The sequence below is a fragment of the Lobosporangium transversale genome (assembly GCF_002105155.1).
Source record: "Lobosporangium transversale strain NRRL 3116 chromosome Unknown BCR41scaffold_9, whole genome shotgun sequence".
Lineage (NCBI taxonomy): Eukaryota > Fungi > Mortierellomycota > Mortierellomycetes > Mortierellales > Mortierellaceae > Lobosporangium > Lobosporangium transversale.
Genome location: NW_019028987.1, coordinates 661,080 through 677,322, shown reverse-complemented (window position 1 = coordinate 677,322; position 16,243 = coordinate 661,080). Strand labels below are relative to the sequence as shown.

The 16,243-nt window shown below is 40.8% G+C and overlaps 6 protein-coding genes across 6 annotated transcripts; 2 read left to right on the top strand and 4 right to left on the bottom strand.

Moving 5' to 3' along the window:
* Nucleotides 1–387: 387 nt before the first annotated feature.
* On the bottom strand, nucleotides 388–3,601 carry BCR41DRAFT_319917 (Aspartate/glutamate/uridylate kinase). The gene is made up of 3 exons (XM_022021369.1): nucleotides 3,219–3,601; nucleotides 2,365–3,033; nucleotides 388–2,279 (listed from the first exon to the last, which is right to left on the bottom strand). The coding sequence occupies exons 1-3, from the start codon at nucleotides 3,399–3,401 to the stop codon at nucleotides 531–533; spliced, it is 2,601 nt and encodes an 866-aa protein (XP_021883666.1). The 5' UTR covers nucleotides 3,402–3,601; the 3' UTR covers nucleotides 388–530.
* Nucleotides 3,602–3,831: 230 nt separating this feature from the next.
* On the bottom strand, nucleotides 3,832–5,305 carry BCR41DRAFT_377125 (HECT-domain-containing protein; the record flags this gene model as incomplete). Its single annotated transcript, XM_022027086.1, has 3 exons — nucleotides 3,832–4,403; nucleotides 4,490–4,924; nucleotides 5,032–5,305. The coding sequence occupies 3 exons, from the start codon at nucleotides 5,303–5,305 to the stop codon at nucleotides 3,832–3,834; spliced, it is 1,281 nt and encodes a 426-aa protein (XP_021883665.1).
* A 34-nt stretch (nucleotides 5,306–5,339) lies between these two features.
* On the bottom strand, nucleotides 5,340–7,935 carry BCR41DRAFT_248053 (hypothetical protein). Its single transcript, XM_022020165.1, has 7 exons — nucleotides 7,628–7,935; nucleotides 7,374–7,543; nucleotides 7,194–7,280; nucleotides 6,923–7,085; nucleotides 5,772–6,822; nucleotides 5,551–5,684; nucleotides 5,340–5,450 (listed from the first exon to the last, which is right to left on the bottom strand). The coding sequence occupies exons 1-6, from the start codon at nucleotides 7,778–7,780 to the stop codon at nucleotides 5,656–5,658; spliced, it is 1,653 nt and encodes a 550-aa protein (XP_021883664.1). The 5' UTR covers nucleotides 7,781–7,935; the 3' UTR covers nucleotides 5,340–5,450; nucleotides 5,551–5,655.
* Nucleotides 7,936–8,998: 1,063 nt separating this feature from the next.
* BCR41DRAFT_302441 (Cilia/flagella-associated protein 20/WDR90/C3orf67) lies at nucleotides 8,999–10,133 on the bottom strand (the record flags this gene model as incomplete). Its single annotated transcript, XM_022020671.1, has 5 exons — nucleotides 8,999–9,241; nucleotides 9,505–9,738; nucleotides 9,853–9,883; nucleotides 9,969–10,000; nucleotides 10,113–10,133. The coding sequence occupies 5 exons, from the start codon at nucleotides 10,131–10,133 to the stop codon at nucleotides 8,999–9,001; spliced, it is 561 nt and encodes a 186-aa protein (XP_021883663.1).
* A 3,046-nt stretch (nucleotides 10,134–13,179) lies between these two features.
* BCR41DRAFT_349303 (hypothetical protein) lies at nucleotides 13,180–14,721 on the top strand (the record flags this gene model as incomplete). The annotated part of the gene is made up of 3 exons (XM_022023443.1): nucleotides 13,180–13,467; nucleotides 14,132–14,379; nucleotides 14,596–14,721. Coding segments are annotated over 2 exons (267 nt in total), but the record flags the coding sequence as incomplete, so codon positions are not given.
* Nucleotides 14,722–14,766: 45 nt separating this feature from the next.
* On the top strand, nucleotides 14,767–15,414 carry BCR41DRAFT_349299 (hypothetical protein). The gene is made up of 2 exons (XM_022023442.1): nucleotides 14,767–15,154; nucleotides 15,342–15,414. Exons 1-2 carry the CDS (start codon nucleotides 14,906–14,908, stop codon nucleotides 15,393–15,395), a joined length of 303 nt encoding a protein of 100 aa, XP_021883661.1. The 5' UTR covers nucleotides 14,767–14,905; the 3' UTR covers nucleotides 15,396–15,414.
* The last annotated feature ends 829 nt before the right edge of the window (nucleotides 15,415–16,243 follow it).

Here is a 16,243-nt window from a genome sequence, read left to right as displayed (position 1 = left end):
AAATGCTTTTTACATTTAAGTTTATGATCAATAGCTATACCCGTTTTTTTACAGGGGACATGCTTGTGTTCGGTTTCAACTTCCAGTCACCTCTTCCGCTTGAAAGAAGGTTGGATTGGATATTAGAAATACTGAAAATGAAGGCGATGTTAGAAAAAAACGGCACACTTTTTTTGTTCCTGGTGATGTTGTTCTAAAAGTCCGTGGAAAATGAATGAAATAGACAGGTTGCTTTTGAAGTAAATAAAAAAAAGGGGTGAGTGGGGCGTGTCCTCTTCCTTGCATGCAGTGAACACCCTCGCGTTGTGATATGGTTGGCATTTTTGCTTGTAGCTGCATTTGTAGAGCAACCTCTCACTGGTAACAGGCCAGATGAGATACTACTGTCCACGCGCAGTGTTCTTTATTTAAATTATCATAAATTACACTACAGAGCTCCTTCTCTGGCTAGCTTATACTGGAGCCACCCCCAACGAACATTTATATTTAACATTTTATCATATTAAAAAACTTTATTTCTGTGATCAATCTCAATCCAAAGGAATGCCTGTGTATTCACCCAAACCAAGCGCGAGATTCAGATTCTGAACAGCTTGGGTAGCAGCACCTTTCAACAGGTTGTCGATCGTAGCCACAACGACCACCCTCTTCCCGCTTGAATGAACACCAAACCCACCAATTCGTGCAAAATGCTTCCCAGAGTTCTCTTTCACCCATGGTACACCTTTGATCACATGCACCAACTTCTCATCACCATATGCGACCTCATACAGCTCTCGAATGTCGCCTGCAGTCATAGTTTTGTTCAATGGCATATTAACTGTCAAGGAAATACCTTGGAAGAATGGTGCAACATGAGGCATGAAGTTGACATCATACCCTAAGTGGTGAGAGACCTCACGTTCATGAATGTGGTTGGTCAATGAGTATGGGATCAAGTTATCTGTAAGGTTATTCAAGTCATTGTTGGGGGAAGGCTTCGTCCCTGCACCTGAATAGCCAGAAACGCCAAAAATCGAAGGAGCTCCTCCAAGGTGACTAAGTAATGGGCGGATGGCTAACTGAGAGCCCGTTGCATAGCATCCTGGATTAGAAATACGTGTTGCGCCAGGGATTTTGGCACGATTGAACTCAGGAAGGCCATAGGTCCATGAGTCTGTGAAACGGAAATCGGCACTGAGATCACACAACACCATCTTCCTGCCTTCCTCAATACTCTCAACGGCTTCTACAAAGGGCTTGCATACACCATTAGGCAAAGCAAGGATCCATGCATCGACTTCGCCAGACTTGGTCTTTTCTTTGACCTGCTCGGCAGAAAGATTGACATAATTAATAGAGCTCTTGGTGTAGCCTTCCAAAGGCTTTCCCTCCAGCTCACGAGATGACACAAACGAAATTTCAAGAGATGGGTGATTATTAACTAAACGAATCAACTCCTGTCCAGTATAGCCGCGAGCTCCAATGAGACCGATCTTCTTGACATCACGCTGAGATGATGTAGAAGTCGAGAACATGCGGCGGCTACCCACGGCCAACGATCTGGAAGCCTGCTTCATAGTTGAGAACGAGCGACGCTGTCCCGCAGCAAATGATCCTCCTGACGTGGCAGCATTTACAGCCCTCTTGCTCTGGGAATCCAAAAAGTTAGATACGACCTTTTCGATCGTACCGATGTCACTCAATCCTTTCCAGAACAGAGTCTTACCACCCTTGGTAAAGCTTCCTTCAGCCTTATCAAAGTGCCAACCTTTGTTGGCGTCATTCTCATCCACCTCCCAAGTTAATGCAGGATAATCCTTAGAGAGCAGAGCCCAGACATTGTCCGTAACATTATTAAGAACCGCGGCCTTAGTGGCAATGAACTTGTCCAGTTTTGGCACACCTGAGCCTGCCTCGTCATTGTTTCTGACAACTGCGAGCACTTCGTAAGGCTCATCACCATAGGCTTTGAACCCTTCCTTGGAATTCTCGAGTTGATGTAGGTAAGAAGACACGCTAATTTGGCCAGACTTGACTGTAGGGTCTTCTCGCTCCATGATCTTTCGGAAACGGTCCTTATCCAATTGCTGAAGCGAATTATGGTGGAACAACTTAAATCCGCGGCGTATGAGCGTACCAGCACCAGAGTCTGTAAACAGCTCTTTGTGTAAGTGCCCAGCAGAAATGATGGCCACGGATGAGCTCCGAGGCAGATGGTCCAAAAGCTCCTTAATCTCTTTAATTTTCAGCTTCGTACCATACTTCACCCAAGGTTGCTTAAGTAAATCCTCATATTCCTGAAAAAAAAAAAAAAAAATTTAATCTTCGTGATCACAAGAGTCTTAATCACATTCGTTTTGGAGAATAATTATGGGCATGTACCTCATCAAGATTGATAACATCAATCTTTTTGCCAGTCTCTCCATTGTATAAACCGTTCTTCTCATTCAGATATACAATTTTAAGCGGCTCTAGCACGCGAGCGAGCTCCCCAGCAGCGACATCAGCGTTGACATTTAAAATCTGTCCAGAAGGTGTTTCTGCTAAACTTGTGAGAATGGGCAGTGCGCCAGCCCGAATAGAAGCCTCAATCACTTCCTTATTCACGCCCGTAATCTTGCCAACAAAACCATATCTCTCTTTATCGAGGTATTGGGCCGTAAATACGCCGCCAGGCAAGGGCCGAGCTCGAGTCCCCATTTTTTCTAGCGATTCGACAAGCTTGAGGTTCTCCGCCATAAATACCTTGCGGGCAATCTCGAGGGTCTTCTCATCTGTGATGCGGATCCCATCATGGTAGTCGGGCACCACGCCAGCCTTTTCAAGGAGATTGTTTAACTGAGGACCAGCGCCATGAAGGACGATGGGATAAAGCCCCACGCGGTTGAGAAAAGTAATAGCGGAAGTGAGGGTATCGAGCTCGTCCGTTAAAACGGCCCCTCCCACCTTGATAACAGCAAACTTTTGGGACTCGACTGAGGAGAAATGACGCAAGTATTGTTCAACTTCCTTTCGTGAACCAATGTTATATAACAACTTTGTGATTGTTTCCTAGCATTACCAGAAATGAAAAGCAACAGAATGCGTCAAGATATCGCTGAAGTAAAAAAAAATCCCCTCATTTCTGATTAAATGAAAGTATAATAATCAAATCTTTCTGGGGACTGATCATCTTCATCACCCGATAATTAAAAAAATTATTCAAAACAAAAACTAAAATGAAGCTTTTCTATTACCTTCTCAGACTGAGCAGCAGAGGTACTGCCTGAGTAGCTGCGTTGCTGTGTTTCACATGATGATCCTCTCGAATTGATAAAGCAGCGAACAGCTGTGCGTGAAACACAAGAAGGATAGGCAAACGAGGCGCGCAGGGTGGTAGAGCGGGCCAAGTGAGCTGCGATAATTGTGCGTGGAATCATTCCGTCAGTTCGATACAAGTTAATGAGATCAGGTGGGATCTACTAAGGCTGACTGCTAACTGTTCAAAAGTATGGCGTCGAATGGGGAGGAATGAGTGATGGAATGAGAGGAAGAAGAAAAGCGAGAAGTGAAAGGTGAGAGAGGTAAGAGTGGGGAGAGGGGAAAAGTAAAAGGAGGAAGAGAAAAGTCAAAATGCTTGCTGCCATCTTTCTATCAAAGTGCCCCTCTTTTTATATGCCTGCGTTTTATCACACATGGAGCGATCCGGTCGTTGCCCAGGCACACCTCACAGACCACGTTAATTGAAGAAAAAAAAAAGTGACTGTCAGTTCTAAGTGAAAGACTTAGTCATCGGCCATCATCCAAACTCAAATATGTGTAATTTTGTTCAAATTAACAATAGTTTATAATCTGTAGAGAACACAAAATCTATGACAGATCAAACCCTGCCTCTGAGTGAATAGCGTACAGCAGCTTCTCTTTCAGACGTTGCCGAGTGGTGAATGCTGGTAGTTTCAGCAGATTCATGCATGTACTACTTGTTGGCAGTCTGTCTTCCTCATTCCCTGCATTTCGGATACACAACTTCGGGTTCAACTCTGCAAACCCTAGAAGAGGCGGCCGTGCGCAGGATGTTACAAACTTGACAAGCAGCCGCCGATCCTCCTCGCTCATCTCCCAAACTACTGACCAGAAATACTCGATTGTAGGGTCTGTCCGCTCAAAATTAGAGTATACCACGTTCTGTTCCAAATCTGTCAGAGAGATCGGAGTTTGCACTCCTCCTAACATGACCTGAAGCTCTTGCTGATTGAACATCCACAACCATTTCGGATCGACGAGGTCTGAGAGGCCATGAAAGAAAGCCCTGCATTGACGGTCAATCTGCGTATTGAGTCGGTAGTGTGCTGTAAGATAGATGTAACGGATTCTGTTCTCACGGGTGACTAGCGTGTTGCTGCCGTTTTCAATCAAATCACGCGTTATTGTCCGACCCATTTCTATTTATTATTTAAGGAAAAAGTTAGTACGTGAAACGTTCTTACTCTGGAAAACTGTCTTGTTTCAGAGGTTTCTAAGGCCTTGCCTTCATCATCGACAGTGAAATAAAGTGATAGATCCTCAACATTTCCATCGTAATTCTTTAGGAACATTAAACCTCGATAAAGCTCTGGATCTAATGATGGTAAATCATCCAAATAATTGACTTGGCCCAGGCATTTAGCCAAAAAGAAACCTGCAAAGGCAGCATCAACTAAAATCCCTTCGTATAGAGCCTTGCCCAGGATTCGGCCTAAGAATTCGTAGTGTTTCAGTTGAGTCCTTTCCTGCGCGAACCGGTGTGGATTAGGGTATAGTAGCTGGTCTGATGTGCTCATAAACAAGCCATAATTTGTGTCAAATGCTTCATGCACAAGCGATGTCAGAAACTCTTTAAAAACGCCGCCACCATCAATACCAGCTTCAGGTACCCCGAACTGATCAATAAAACTGATTGAAATTCGGTCCTTGAGCCGTGAGCCTATACAATGACCATTTTGATTTTTTGAGTTATTGACTTCACAGTAAAACATTATCTCATTGGAAAATTAGTCTTTTGATAACTAGAAACTATAGATAATGCCTTACCAAGGTCATTGAGTTGGTCAAAGCCATCCTCAAACACATGGCCACGACGGATTCGCGCTTGACCAATAGGGTGAAGAGGAAAAAGCGATGCATGAGGCCTCCTTTGGCGATCTGCTTCGACAAATTCTCGGAAAATAGCCACACGATCTTCGAAGCGAATGACAAACGGAATGCTGCTTAAAAGAGCAAGCCTCGGGCTGAAACGTGCTAATTGGGAGCGCTTGAGCTGCTTTTTGGGGCTTTGCTCAAGCAAATCCAAGTGAGCGCTAGTCATTCGGATATCTTCCTCAGGTATATCACGGTTAGCTAGATGAAGACGGAGATTTTCATCATCCTGTATTACCGCTCTTTTAAACGCTGCCATATCCAAGGGCATCGAGAGCAGCCAGTGATCCTTTGGACAAAATGATTTTCGTGAGCTACAAATTCATTTGAGCCAACCATATTATTAACATGATTATTTAGTCATATAATTCTTTCACAGCTCAACTAAACAAGTAAGCAACCACTCATACGTACTCTCGTGCATGCAATTGTCTTGTGAGTTTCGTAGTAATGTCACGCAAGTAACCGATCTTGAGGTTAGTTGGATTCTGCAGATTCGACCCCATATCGAAGGCATTGTCATTCCACCATAGCAAGAAAGCTATATCCTATTCACAATTTGAGCTCTCAGGTCAAGGTTCTTTTTCTCCAGACAGAAAATAGGATGAAACATTGGTCATTGTTACTTTCCATACTTACTCTAACCACAGATGATAGAGCGACCACACTTGAAAGGCTGATAGGGTTCCTGGTTTCATCATGGAACTCATCATCACCCATGGTGATTAAAATCTGACAGTAAAGCTCCGAGACAAAGGCTAGTAGGCTCCAAGCCTTTTCATGTCCAGAGTCTAATGCCAATTGGAACTTCTGTAATGAATCTTGTTGCATTGGTTGAGCCAGCTGAGCATATAGGGCTGTGGATGTAAAAGCATCCAGAAAAATCCTTATGATAGAAATCCCAAAAAATCTGCCACTGCCAGCGCTGCGCGCTTGTTTTGGCTTGCTGCCAAATCGAAAGTATATTAGGTTGTTCAGAATGTTGATTTTTTGTGACGGAAAGAGAGTTATAAGGTTGAGAAGCAACTGTGTAATTTGACCTATAGACTCCGAGGAGAAAACTTCTTGAGTTCTATCTGTTGTTACCGTTCCAATCGAGGGCTCTACTGAACCGAGGATGTCATTTAGATGATTGCTATTGTAAGCCAGTGAAAGCCACTTCACGATTCTGGGATCTAGCCTAGCTGCCGATGCCTGCATATCCGTAGCAGATGAGGGACCTAGCGACTCGTCCACTTCCCAGTCCATGCCATCTTCACCTTCATCATCATCCACTGCGCGCTCCTTTGCGACTGAATCTACTAAGGACTGTGGAATCATTCCAATCAGCATCGTGAGTACCCGGAGGTAAGCATTTGAAACTGTAGGCGCCATGTTTGCCACACGCTGATACGCAAAGGCAAGAATGTTGGCAACAAGAGGAAAGACCTTGGATTGCGGTAGCTTCGCGATAGTAGAACATGAATTTGCTGATAAATGTAGTAGGATTGGATCCAGAGGCAGACGTGACGTAAACGAAGTGAGTGTCTCCGTCGATATACGGTTTGGCAAAAGAGGAATAGCAAGGATTTGAGTGATAAATTGATCCAAAACAGAGTATTCCTGCGTGTTCTCATTTGTACTGCATATGCGAATGGAGAGTAGCAGTGCTTTAGCCACGGACTGTCGATCTTCTTCATATAATGACTGTAAGTAAAGAGAGAAATATAGCTCAGAACAATGGATCAAGAGAACTATCCGCCATTCATCATCTATAGAAAAGGTCTACAGTTCTTGTCGTACTTACAGTCCGATCCACAAATTCTGCAATAAATAAAAATGCTTCAGATCTTGATAGGGTTTCTAACAACTCAAGAACAATCTTCTCAGAGTCTTGTACTGATTGAAAGGAATCTTTGAGTGTAAGCATATCGAGAAGTGCTATAACGGTTGCTGAATCGCTTTCAATCCTATTAAAATATAAATAATAGTCATGTGGGTTGGTATTAACCCGCATTTATCTATGGCAAACTTGCTTATGAAAATAGAAAACACATATAGGATTGTATGTGCCATACCATGTTGGATATTCTCCTAGATGTTTCAGAAGCACTGGCAATAGTCGTGCCAAAAGGATACGCCACCCATTGTGCTGGTCAGAAGAGCTACGGAAAGAAGCAATAGCAAGGGATATGCCTGTATCGGCTTCATTCGTCATCAGAATATTACAAAGTCGTACGAGTCGAGAATGGTCATACTGCGGTCGAAAGAAAATCAAAAACCGTTGGACTAAAGACTCTGATATATCACAAAGCTGATCGAGGGCTACATCTGACAACTTTTGCTCAAGCGTTTCTGTTTCTTTATCCCAGCTCGTTCGAATATCCTGTCGCAATTTAATGGCAACAGTTCTCCCGCGGTACCATGACTTAAAATAAAGAAAAAACGATAAGACTTTGACCAATCTAGCCAAGATATCATACCATACACGTAAAAAGATTAGACCTTTTACCTGGATGCGTTCAGCTGCTCTGAGCCGCGTCCTTTCTACTTCTCGGATTCTGCGCTCTTCCTGAGCTTGTCGTAGTAGCTTTTGCTTGTCAACCTGTTGCCTGTTGCCCCCGAGGTTAATGTTTCTTCTGGACTTGTAGCTGCCGTCAAACATTGCTATATTGCTCTTTAACTCTGATATTGATTGAGATTTTATTTAAAGCTGAGATAAATCAAATGGTGATAATGTACAATATGGAAATGAAGGAAATGGAAAGAATGAGAAAAATGTACAAGACTCAAACTTGAGAGGATGTCAGCGCCAACGCGCGTCCCTTCTTTTCTTCAAGCATCCTTTGCATGCCAGAAATTAACCACAACTCTGTGGAGACCAGTCACACCTTGATTCACGTGTTAGGGGAGTGCATGCCAATAGACGCGGAAATGGCCTGTGCCCGCATCTGAAGGGCAGTAGTCGTTTCCTTACTTGTCGAACTTGCCAGTTCTTGCTCTCGTATTCTTCACCTTTGCGGCGGCAATCGTACTGTTTTACGGACTTGTCGGTTTCGTCCTTTTTGTCTTGCATATTATCATGGTATACGTTGTCCGTATGTGCGTATCCTTTATCTTGAGAAATGAAGTCGGCATCAATATCCTTCTGGCCCCGCTTTTCTTATTAATTAAAATACGCGGCATTAATGAGAAACATCGTCCAATCTTATTTTTTTTGGAATATTGAGGATGCGAGACGTCAAAGATACGCAGACCAAATAACAGTGCCTTTGACATAGTCTCCTGAATATTTTTAATAGACTCCTTCAAATTTGAGTTACTTTTCCTTACGTCAGTATCATCAACGCCAATAGAAATGGCACCATCATTGCTGATACTAGTGGTGCCAATTGACTCTATCTCCACACTACCTCTTAATACTCTTGATTCTGAGCAGACTTGAATATTCAACTATCAAAGACGCTGAGCTGATCAGCATATTTCTATGCCAGGCAAGTAACCTACAGAGACTTTTAAACATTTTTTTTTTCATTCTATTAAGGAATGTCAATGAATCGACTGAATCCAAGGGCCGCCTAGCATAATGATATGGTGATATATCAATTTTCTAAAGAGTCTCTATCGAGACAATGAAGCTCTACGAAAATCTAGCTGACTAGCTGCTTTAACCTCTAATGCCTGCAATGAGAAGCTTTAACACAAAAACCAAGGTCCAAGCTGGTTTAAAACTTGCAACTATTGTTTGACAACCCAGCTAACATAATGTTTATTTAGCTGATCAATGTTCAAGCACTCCTTTTCGTTAATAACTGGGATTTAAGCAATAAAATAAAGATTCTTTTAGAAATGTAGAGGGCTTACACTGAATGAGAGTTCATGGTCACTTCACTACAGGTAAGTATAGCTTGAATTCAGCTGGAAGATCACTCTCTTGAACCAATCGATCTGAAAAATAAATTCTGCGTATTCTACAACTGGCGTTGACTGTGATCCTTTGTGTTTCTACATACGCTGTTCCGTACGCACGCTTAGTGTAGTCTGCAAGATTGAGTTGAATCTGATTCCATCCTGGATCCATCCGCAATGGCATAGTGGTGATATGCGGCTTGACACGTGTTGAAGTCTAAACAAACACGCCAAATAACAGAGAATAAGGGATGTTGAAATGTGTAAAGATAATGAAAATATAAATCGTATTGTTAGTCATTAAAATGTTCGTATATGTTGTGCTTGTGTAAGTTCTAATGGTCCAGCTATTGCATGCACAAGAAGTATGAAGTAGGGATAACATTTCATCCAAAGCTGAGGTCATCATAGAGAAAGTTAACTTGATTCGTCATCCTTGAATTTCACAATGGTAAGCCAATGTTTGTGTTTGTTCCCGACCTGGAAATTAGATGCTCGGAACCTTCGTTTCTCTCCGCGGTCATCCAAAACAGTAACCTCAAAGCTCCAGTACTTCCCAATGTTCTTCGTCAGAAATACAAGGATCGGTAGTCTGATCCCTAATGTTCTTGTAATCAGGGGCGGGGTCGTAATGAAAGTTGAAGAAAGGTTGGTTGAGAGCAACTCCAAAACCTGAGAGTTGAGGATATTATCGACAACAAATTCAATATGCGACTCTGATTGTGAAAGTGGTGTAGTAGCTTGTGTTGTATTTGAATCATTGGATGAAGCTATTGCGGACGACGGTGTCGCGTTTACTTTGGGAGAAGTTGAAGATGGTGGTCCGACGCATTTTGCCCAGAGTTGTAATGGATCCGATCTTATTTAATAGAAATATAGTCATTTCAGTTAATATCATGGTAAAATACATTCGGTTGTATTAAATTGAGTTCAAATGTACTCACCCAAGACTATAAAATATAGACAAGAAGCCTGACTGTATGCATGATAACATATTTCGGTGAAGAATTAACATTAAGAACAAAGTTGCTGATCACAGACATGACAAGATTTAACTTGATCTAGTAAGTATATGCAGCTCAACTTACTTGGAATGTATTTTTAAACATGATGCTTGTTTACTCTTTATGAATAATTTTCTCAATCCCATGTGTTTGCTGATCGGCTCGCTGATGTTTATGCACGTGAGACAGTGTCCAAGGAATATTGACTGTGGCTGAAACCCACTTTGCAAAACAATTTTAGCCCTCTATTACTCTCACAGCATAACACTCAGACTCCTACAAGTGCCGTAAGGTCATTGTTGTCTTTAGACAAAATGTGCACTTTTAGATAAAACGATAAGGCTCTCAGAACATATTGAATAGACAATTATAGATATCCGCAAGCTTTCCGCGGCAGTTGATACTGTTTAATAGTGCTCGTCATCTAATTAAGCTTCATTGGTAAGCAGGCAACTGCCATTATTACAGAAAAAATGAATCTCTGTCTTCTCTTCTCTTTCTAGATATAACAGCTCCGTATCGACTCTCTTATGTAAAAACTATCGAAACTAAGAGTTAATATGAGTTATTATACTTCTCAATAACACAGCAGTGCCTCCAGTAAAGACACCAATGGACGTTAGATGATGAATCCTACTGTTTCTTCCTTCTGAACACCGGATGTTAGTTATGTTGTAGAGATGATATTTGTCCAGTCTCGACTAAACAGGAGACTCGTTGAGCTACGTGTCATTATGTGCAACCGTCAAAGATAATCATGTTAGGGGAATGGGTCCGAGCGATCTAGCGTGTTTTTTCAAAGAAAGTCTGATACACCAATTATACTTTGGAAACAACAATGGAATCAATAATAGGGCCTTACAGATGTCCATTTCTATTTATTATCCTTTTTCGAGATGTGTTCGTAGACTTCATAAATAGGAGCTATGGTTTCGTAATGTGCCTCTATCAATTTCATAAATATGTGGTATCAAATTCGTAAATTTTATTTATTTGAGATGCTTAGGTGTAGAAGCGACCCATGCACGCCAGGGAAAAATCCCGGTTAGCCTCGTGGATCCATCTACAACACATTTCGGATGTAATGCTGCTATTGATATGATCTGTTAATGTTTCCCGGTCATGAAGACCTTGGAGTCGTACTTTTTTTTTTTTTTGAAATTTACGAGTTTGACACCACACATTTATGAAATGGATAGAGGCATACTAGGCTCGAATCCAGTCAGAGAGGGAAGCTTGCATCTAACATGTAAATTTTATGCCCATATTGAATAAATTCTGCTCTGCTACCAAGTGGATCCGTATCTTGATAGTGAGCCAGTACATGAAGAAAGAAAAGCAAGAATGAGAGAGAAAAGGGGGGAGGGGGATATATATGGTCCCGGCTCTCGTATAATAAGCCTAAGTCGTTATATTATTCAACTTGGCCAGCTAAAAAGGATTGAGCAAAAAAGTCAGGGTCCAAAGACAGCAGTGTTCAGCGCTCCGCTCTTTCCGCTTTCTTTGCGGACCGTATGAAGCCCCAGGTTGTAATGAGCCTGCTCTTCATTAGATAGTGATACTATCGAGTTTGTAAATCGAATTCTCATCTCCATATTTTCTTCTATGATCATGTGCTGTGAAAAACTACAAGACTTCATAATTATTGACAGGAGAATAGAGGACGAGAACGAACAAAGACTAGCATCTGTGAGACAAAACTTCAGATGGGAAAACAGGTCTGCCAAGTAGACATCCTTGAATAGCGATATCTTCTTTGAAAAACTTTGAGATACTGTACTCGTAGTTACTTTGATACTTGTGATGTATACGCTCAATTCAGGGCCTGGTAGAATGAATATAAGCAGTGTATCGTACTGATGTACTAAGCATACCAACATGAGTTTTCTTTTTTTTCTGAAATAGAGAAATGAAAATGTTGACATGATAGTAAAAAACTATATCCGTCTCATGTATATCACTGCAAGGAATATCTTGCCTCAAACGAAGATGCTCACCATACAATGGACCACTTCATTTCGTAGATCACCTGTAAGAGAAAAATACAGCTTTGGTTGTTTCCGTGTTTCACATGTTTATTGTCGTTCACACTTTCTGAACATGGATGTCAACGTTGTTATATGGATACTCCACAAACCATAACAGTTGCCATCTCTTCCAATACCACAAGAGTGTTAACATTCTGAACATTTCCTGTTGAACAAGAGGAGGCCCAAGTCAAAAGATTCGTGTTATGGGGATGACAACTTGATGATCTTAGAGCCATAAAGGCCCCCATTTCAAAAACAATCAGCGCCGAGAATCTAGAACTATTGAAAAAGAGCATATGCCAACAATCTTCTGTTAAAGAACTGCATGAAGATCGTACCCATTATGGCCAATAAAAGATCGTACCCATTATGGCCAATAAAAGATCTAAAATAATAAATTTACTTTTTCTCATGACACCACACTGGGCGGAAAGTCATTTCAGCAGAAGAGGGATTGGTGGTGTTTTAACTCCGTCGTAGGCGAAGGTTTGCCTTTCTTGTATGTCCTCTCATCAAAGACGCCTCTCTTCGGGTATAATAATATTCATCTAAGAGATGCCTCGTTCACAAGATAAAAGAAAACAAGAACAAACATCAGGCACCAAAAGCAGAAGTCTGCAAGAAATGAGGCCTGAATCAAGAACACTTCATTATAGTAGAAACATTAAATCTCTATTTATGATACCATTAATTATACGGTAGCGGCAGGTCTTGTTTACATCCTCATTGTTATAAAGATAATAGTAGTAAAAAGATATGAAAGAATAATTAGTGCAAGTGCTGGATTGCTCCCATGAAGCAACATGTAAATCAGGTATCAATCAAATAATAATAGCACATTCACAGATATAATTATACTCTTGCCTTTTTTTCACGAGTGTTCGAAAGCGAGAGTGTCCAAATGTTCTGGAGACGCGCCTTTGATACAGGGTCGGACATCCAATGGTGTAGTCTTTCTTGCTTTTTTGTCCTGTCCCGCACTTTATTAGCCTTTTCTGCTACTTCTCTTCTTCGTTAGTACTTTCGTTTACTTTTTCTTTGCATTTCGTTATTTGGTGTTTTCTTTTCTTACTTTTACTTTCATTGACTTCTTGGTACTTACCTTACTTACCTGAGACTGTCCACCCTACCACCCTATACAGTCCCTTACCCTTGAGGAAGAAAAAAATATATATAAAAAAAACTTCTTTCCGGTATTCGCTTTCTTTCCTGTATTTTCATTTGCTTTCACTTCCTTGCTATACTTCCGTTTGTTTTTCTTTCTACTTTCTTGCCATGCTTTCGTTTGTATTCCTTTAACACTTGTTATCTTTTGACTCATTCTCCTTTGCTGGTACACTTTCTTGTTATCCTATGATGGGTTCACTTTCTTATTATCCTTTGAAGGTTTACTTTCTTATTATCCTTTGATGCTTTACTTACTGGTTATCCTTTGATGCTTCACTATCTTGTACTTTCATTTACTTCTTGATAATTGCCTTGTTTACTTGAGACTGTCCACCCTACCACCCTATACAGTCCCTTACCCTTGAAGAAAAAAAAATATAAAGAAAAAAACTTCTTTCCGGTATTTGCTTTCTTTCCTGTATTTTCATTTGCTTTCACTTGTTTTTCTTTCTACTTGTCATGCTTTCGTTTGTGTTCCTTTAACACTTATTATATTTTTTCCTTTACTGGTTCTCTCTCTTGTTATCCTTTGATGGTTTACTTTCTTGCTATCCTTTGCTAGTTCGTTTCCTTGTTATTCTTTGCTGGTTCACTTTCTTGCTATCCTTTGCTGGTTCACTTTCTTGCTATCCTTTGCCGGTCTACTTTCTTGCTATCCTTTGATACTTCCTTTTTTATTATTCTTTGCTGCTTCACTTTCTTGCTGCGCTTTGATGGTTCATTTCCTTGTTATCCTCTGATGATTCATTTCCCTGTTATCCTTTGGTGCTTCACTTGTTATTCTTTGCTGGTTCATTTCCTGTTATCTTTTGATGGTTACTTTTTGTTATCCTTTGGTGCTTCACTCTCTTGTTAGCCTTTGATGGTTCACTTCCTTTTTACGCTTCCATATTTTATCCTTCAGTGCCTCACTTGATTGCTACGCTTTCATTTCTTTCTTCCATGCTTGACTTTCCTGTTATGCTTTCATCTCTTTTTCGGTACTTCACTTTTGTTATTCTTTTCTATGTTATCCTGGGCGCATCTCTTTCGTGTTATGTTCTATTACGCTTTCCTTCATTGCTTCGCTTTCTTGTTATTTTTTCATTTGCTTTTCTCGACACTTCACCTTTTTACTATCTATTCTTTGTTTTTCTTCCCTGCTTCACTTCCTTGTTATGCTTTCTTTCTTGCTGCTTCACTTCCTTGTTATGCTTTCTTTTTTGCTGCTTCACTTCCTCATTTGTTTTCCTTGGCTCGTCACTTTTTAAATATACTTTCATGTGCTTCTCTTCGACGCTTCACTTTCGAGTTATCCTTTCCTTTGTTTCCCTTCGATGCTTCGCTTTCTTACGTTGTTTTCATTTGTTTTCTCCCTTTTCTTATTATAGCTTCCTTTTCTTATTGTAGCTTCCTTTGTTTCTCTTTGTGTGTGCGTGTATGTGTGTGTTTGGTTTTCCTTGTTATACTTTCGTTTGTTTCCCTTCTGTGCTTCTCTTTCTTATTATGCTTTCATTTGTGCCTCCATTTCTTTTTTGTTTTCTTTTTTTTTCTTTTCTTTTCTTCAGTGCTTCCCGTCCTTGCCATATCTTACATTTTTTTCCCTTTTGCTTTTCTTTCTTATCATATTTTCATTTATAGGTGTCGACATTTCTTACATATATTTTTGTTTGTTCTTTTCCCTCGCTTTACTTCTTTGCTATGCTTCCGTTTGTTCTTTCTCGACTTTCCCTTCCCCTTTCTTTCTCTCTCTTTTTTTTTTCTTATTTGCTTTCGCTTACTCTTCCTATGTGCTTCTCTTCCTTAGTTTATTTTCATTCGCTCTTTCTCGGTGTTCCTTTCTCTTTCTTATTTCTCTTTCTTTTGTTGGTTGCTTGCCGCTTCCCTTCCTTACCTTACTTTCTCTTACCTCGTTTCCTCGCTGTTTACCGCTCTTGGGGGTTATTTTGCCTTTGGTATAGTACGGAGACAAAAAGTATGTAGTTTAGTATAAAGTAGTGACGGCAAGAAAAGGCAACGCTCGCGTCTGAGCGAGAGTTGGTGATGACATAAAGAGGCACAGGGAGAGACAGAAGAAGTGTGTGCGTGTGTGCTTGTGTGTGAATGTATTTGACAAAGGACTGCGATCGAGACTTACTTTTCAAGAGGTGGGGAGGTGGAGAGGTGGAGAGATAAAGAGGTGGAGAAGTGAAGAGGCGGAGAAGTGAAGAGGGAAAAAAAAGGAAAAAAAAAAAAAAAAAAAAGAAAGAAAGAGCGAGCTTAAAATGAGAGAAAAGCGTCATTCTCCCAATCTCACTCGTCGCCACCATTTCTCCTTATCTTTGTTGAAAGCGGACATAATTATCCGAATATAGGCAAAATGAAAGTGATTGGACGCCATTTTGAAACAGCGTGAAATTCAAAGAAAGGGTGGATGGAAAACTGTCGGCTTGGACAGCCCGGAAGCGATCCCGTTGCCTTTCGTTGCGACATCTTTCGCATTTGTTGACGTAATAAGCGAAAGCGATACGACACTGAGAAGAACGAACCAAAAAGCATCGAAAGTATTAAACTTAATGACTATGAGTAGACACTACTCACACCACGACTTTTGACTCCAGACTTACACATCATATGCTTTTTTGCGATCGCATTTTCTTAAGAAACAAAAAAAAATTGATAGAGAAAGATGCATTAATTTTTCATGCATCTTTGGGAGTAGCCACGCTTTTCATTACATTTCGCTCTTCTCTCTCTTTTATCGCTTCTAAAAGTATAATAGACAAGGATCAAGGCTTGTCATAGACTCTAGTGCCTTCTAGTTTCTGATTGAAAGTAATAGAGTGTGTTCAGGTCTGCTACAGTATCTGGTAGATGCTTTTCATGGAGCCCATCACCTTTCTGACCCATGTCCCAAAGGTAAGCCTGCCTTATTTTTTGTTATGACCATCTTGTTTAGCGAGCAACAACAAGCAGCACGTAAAAAGTATGTAACGTGTGTGTCGAGGAAAATATTATATCCAAGCTCTGCAGGGCCTTCAGGGTCTTCAATACTTTTGA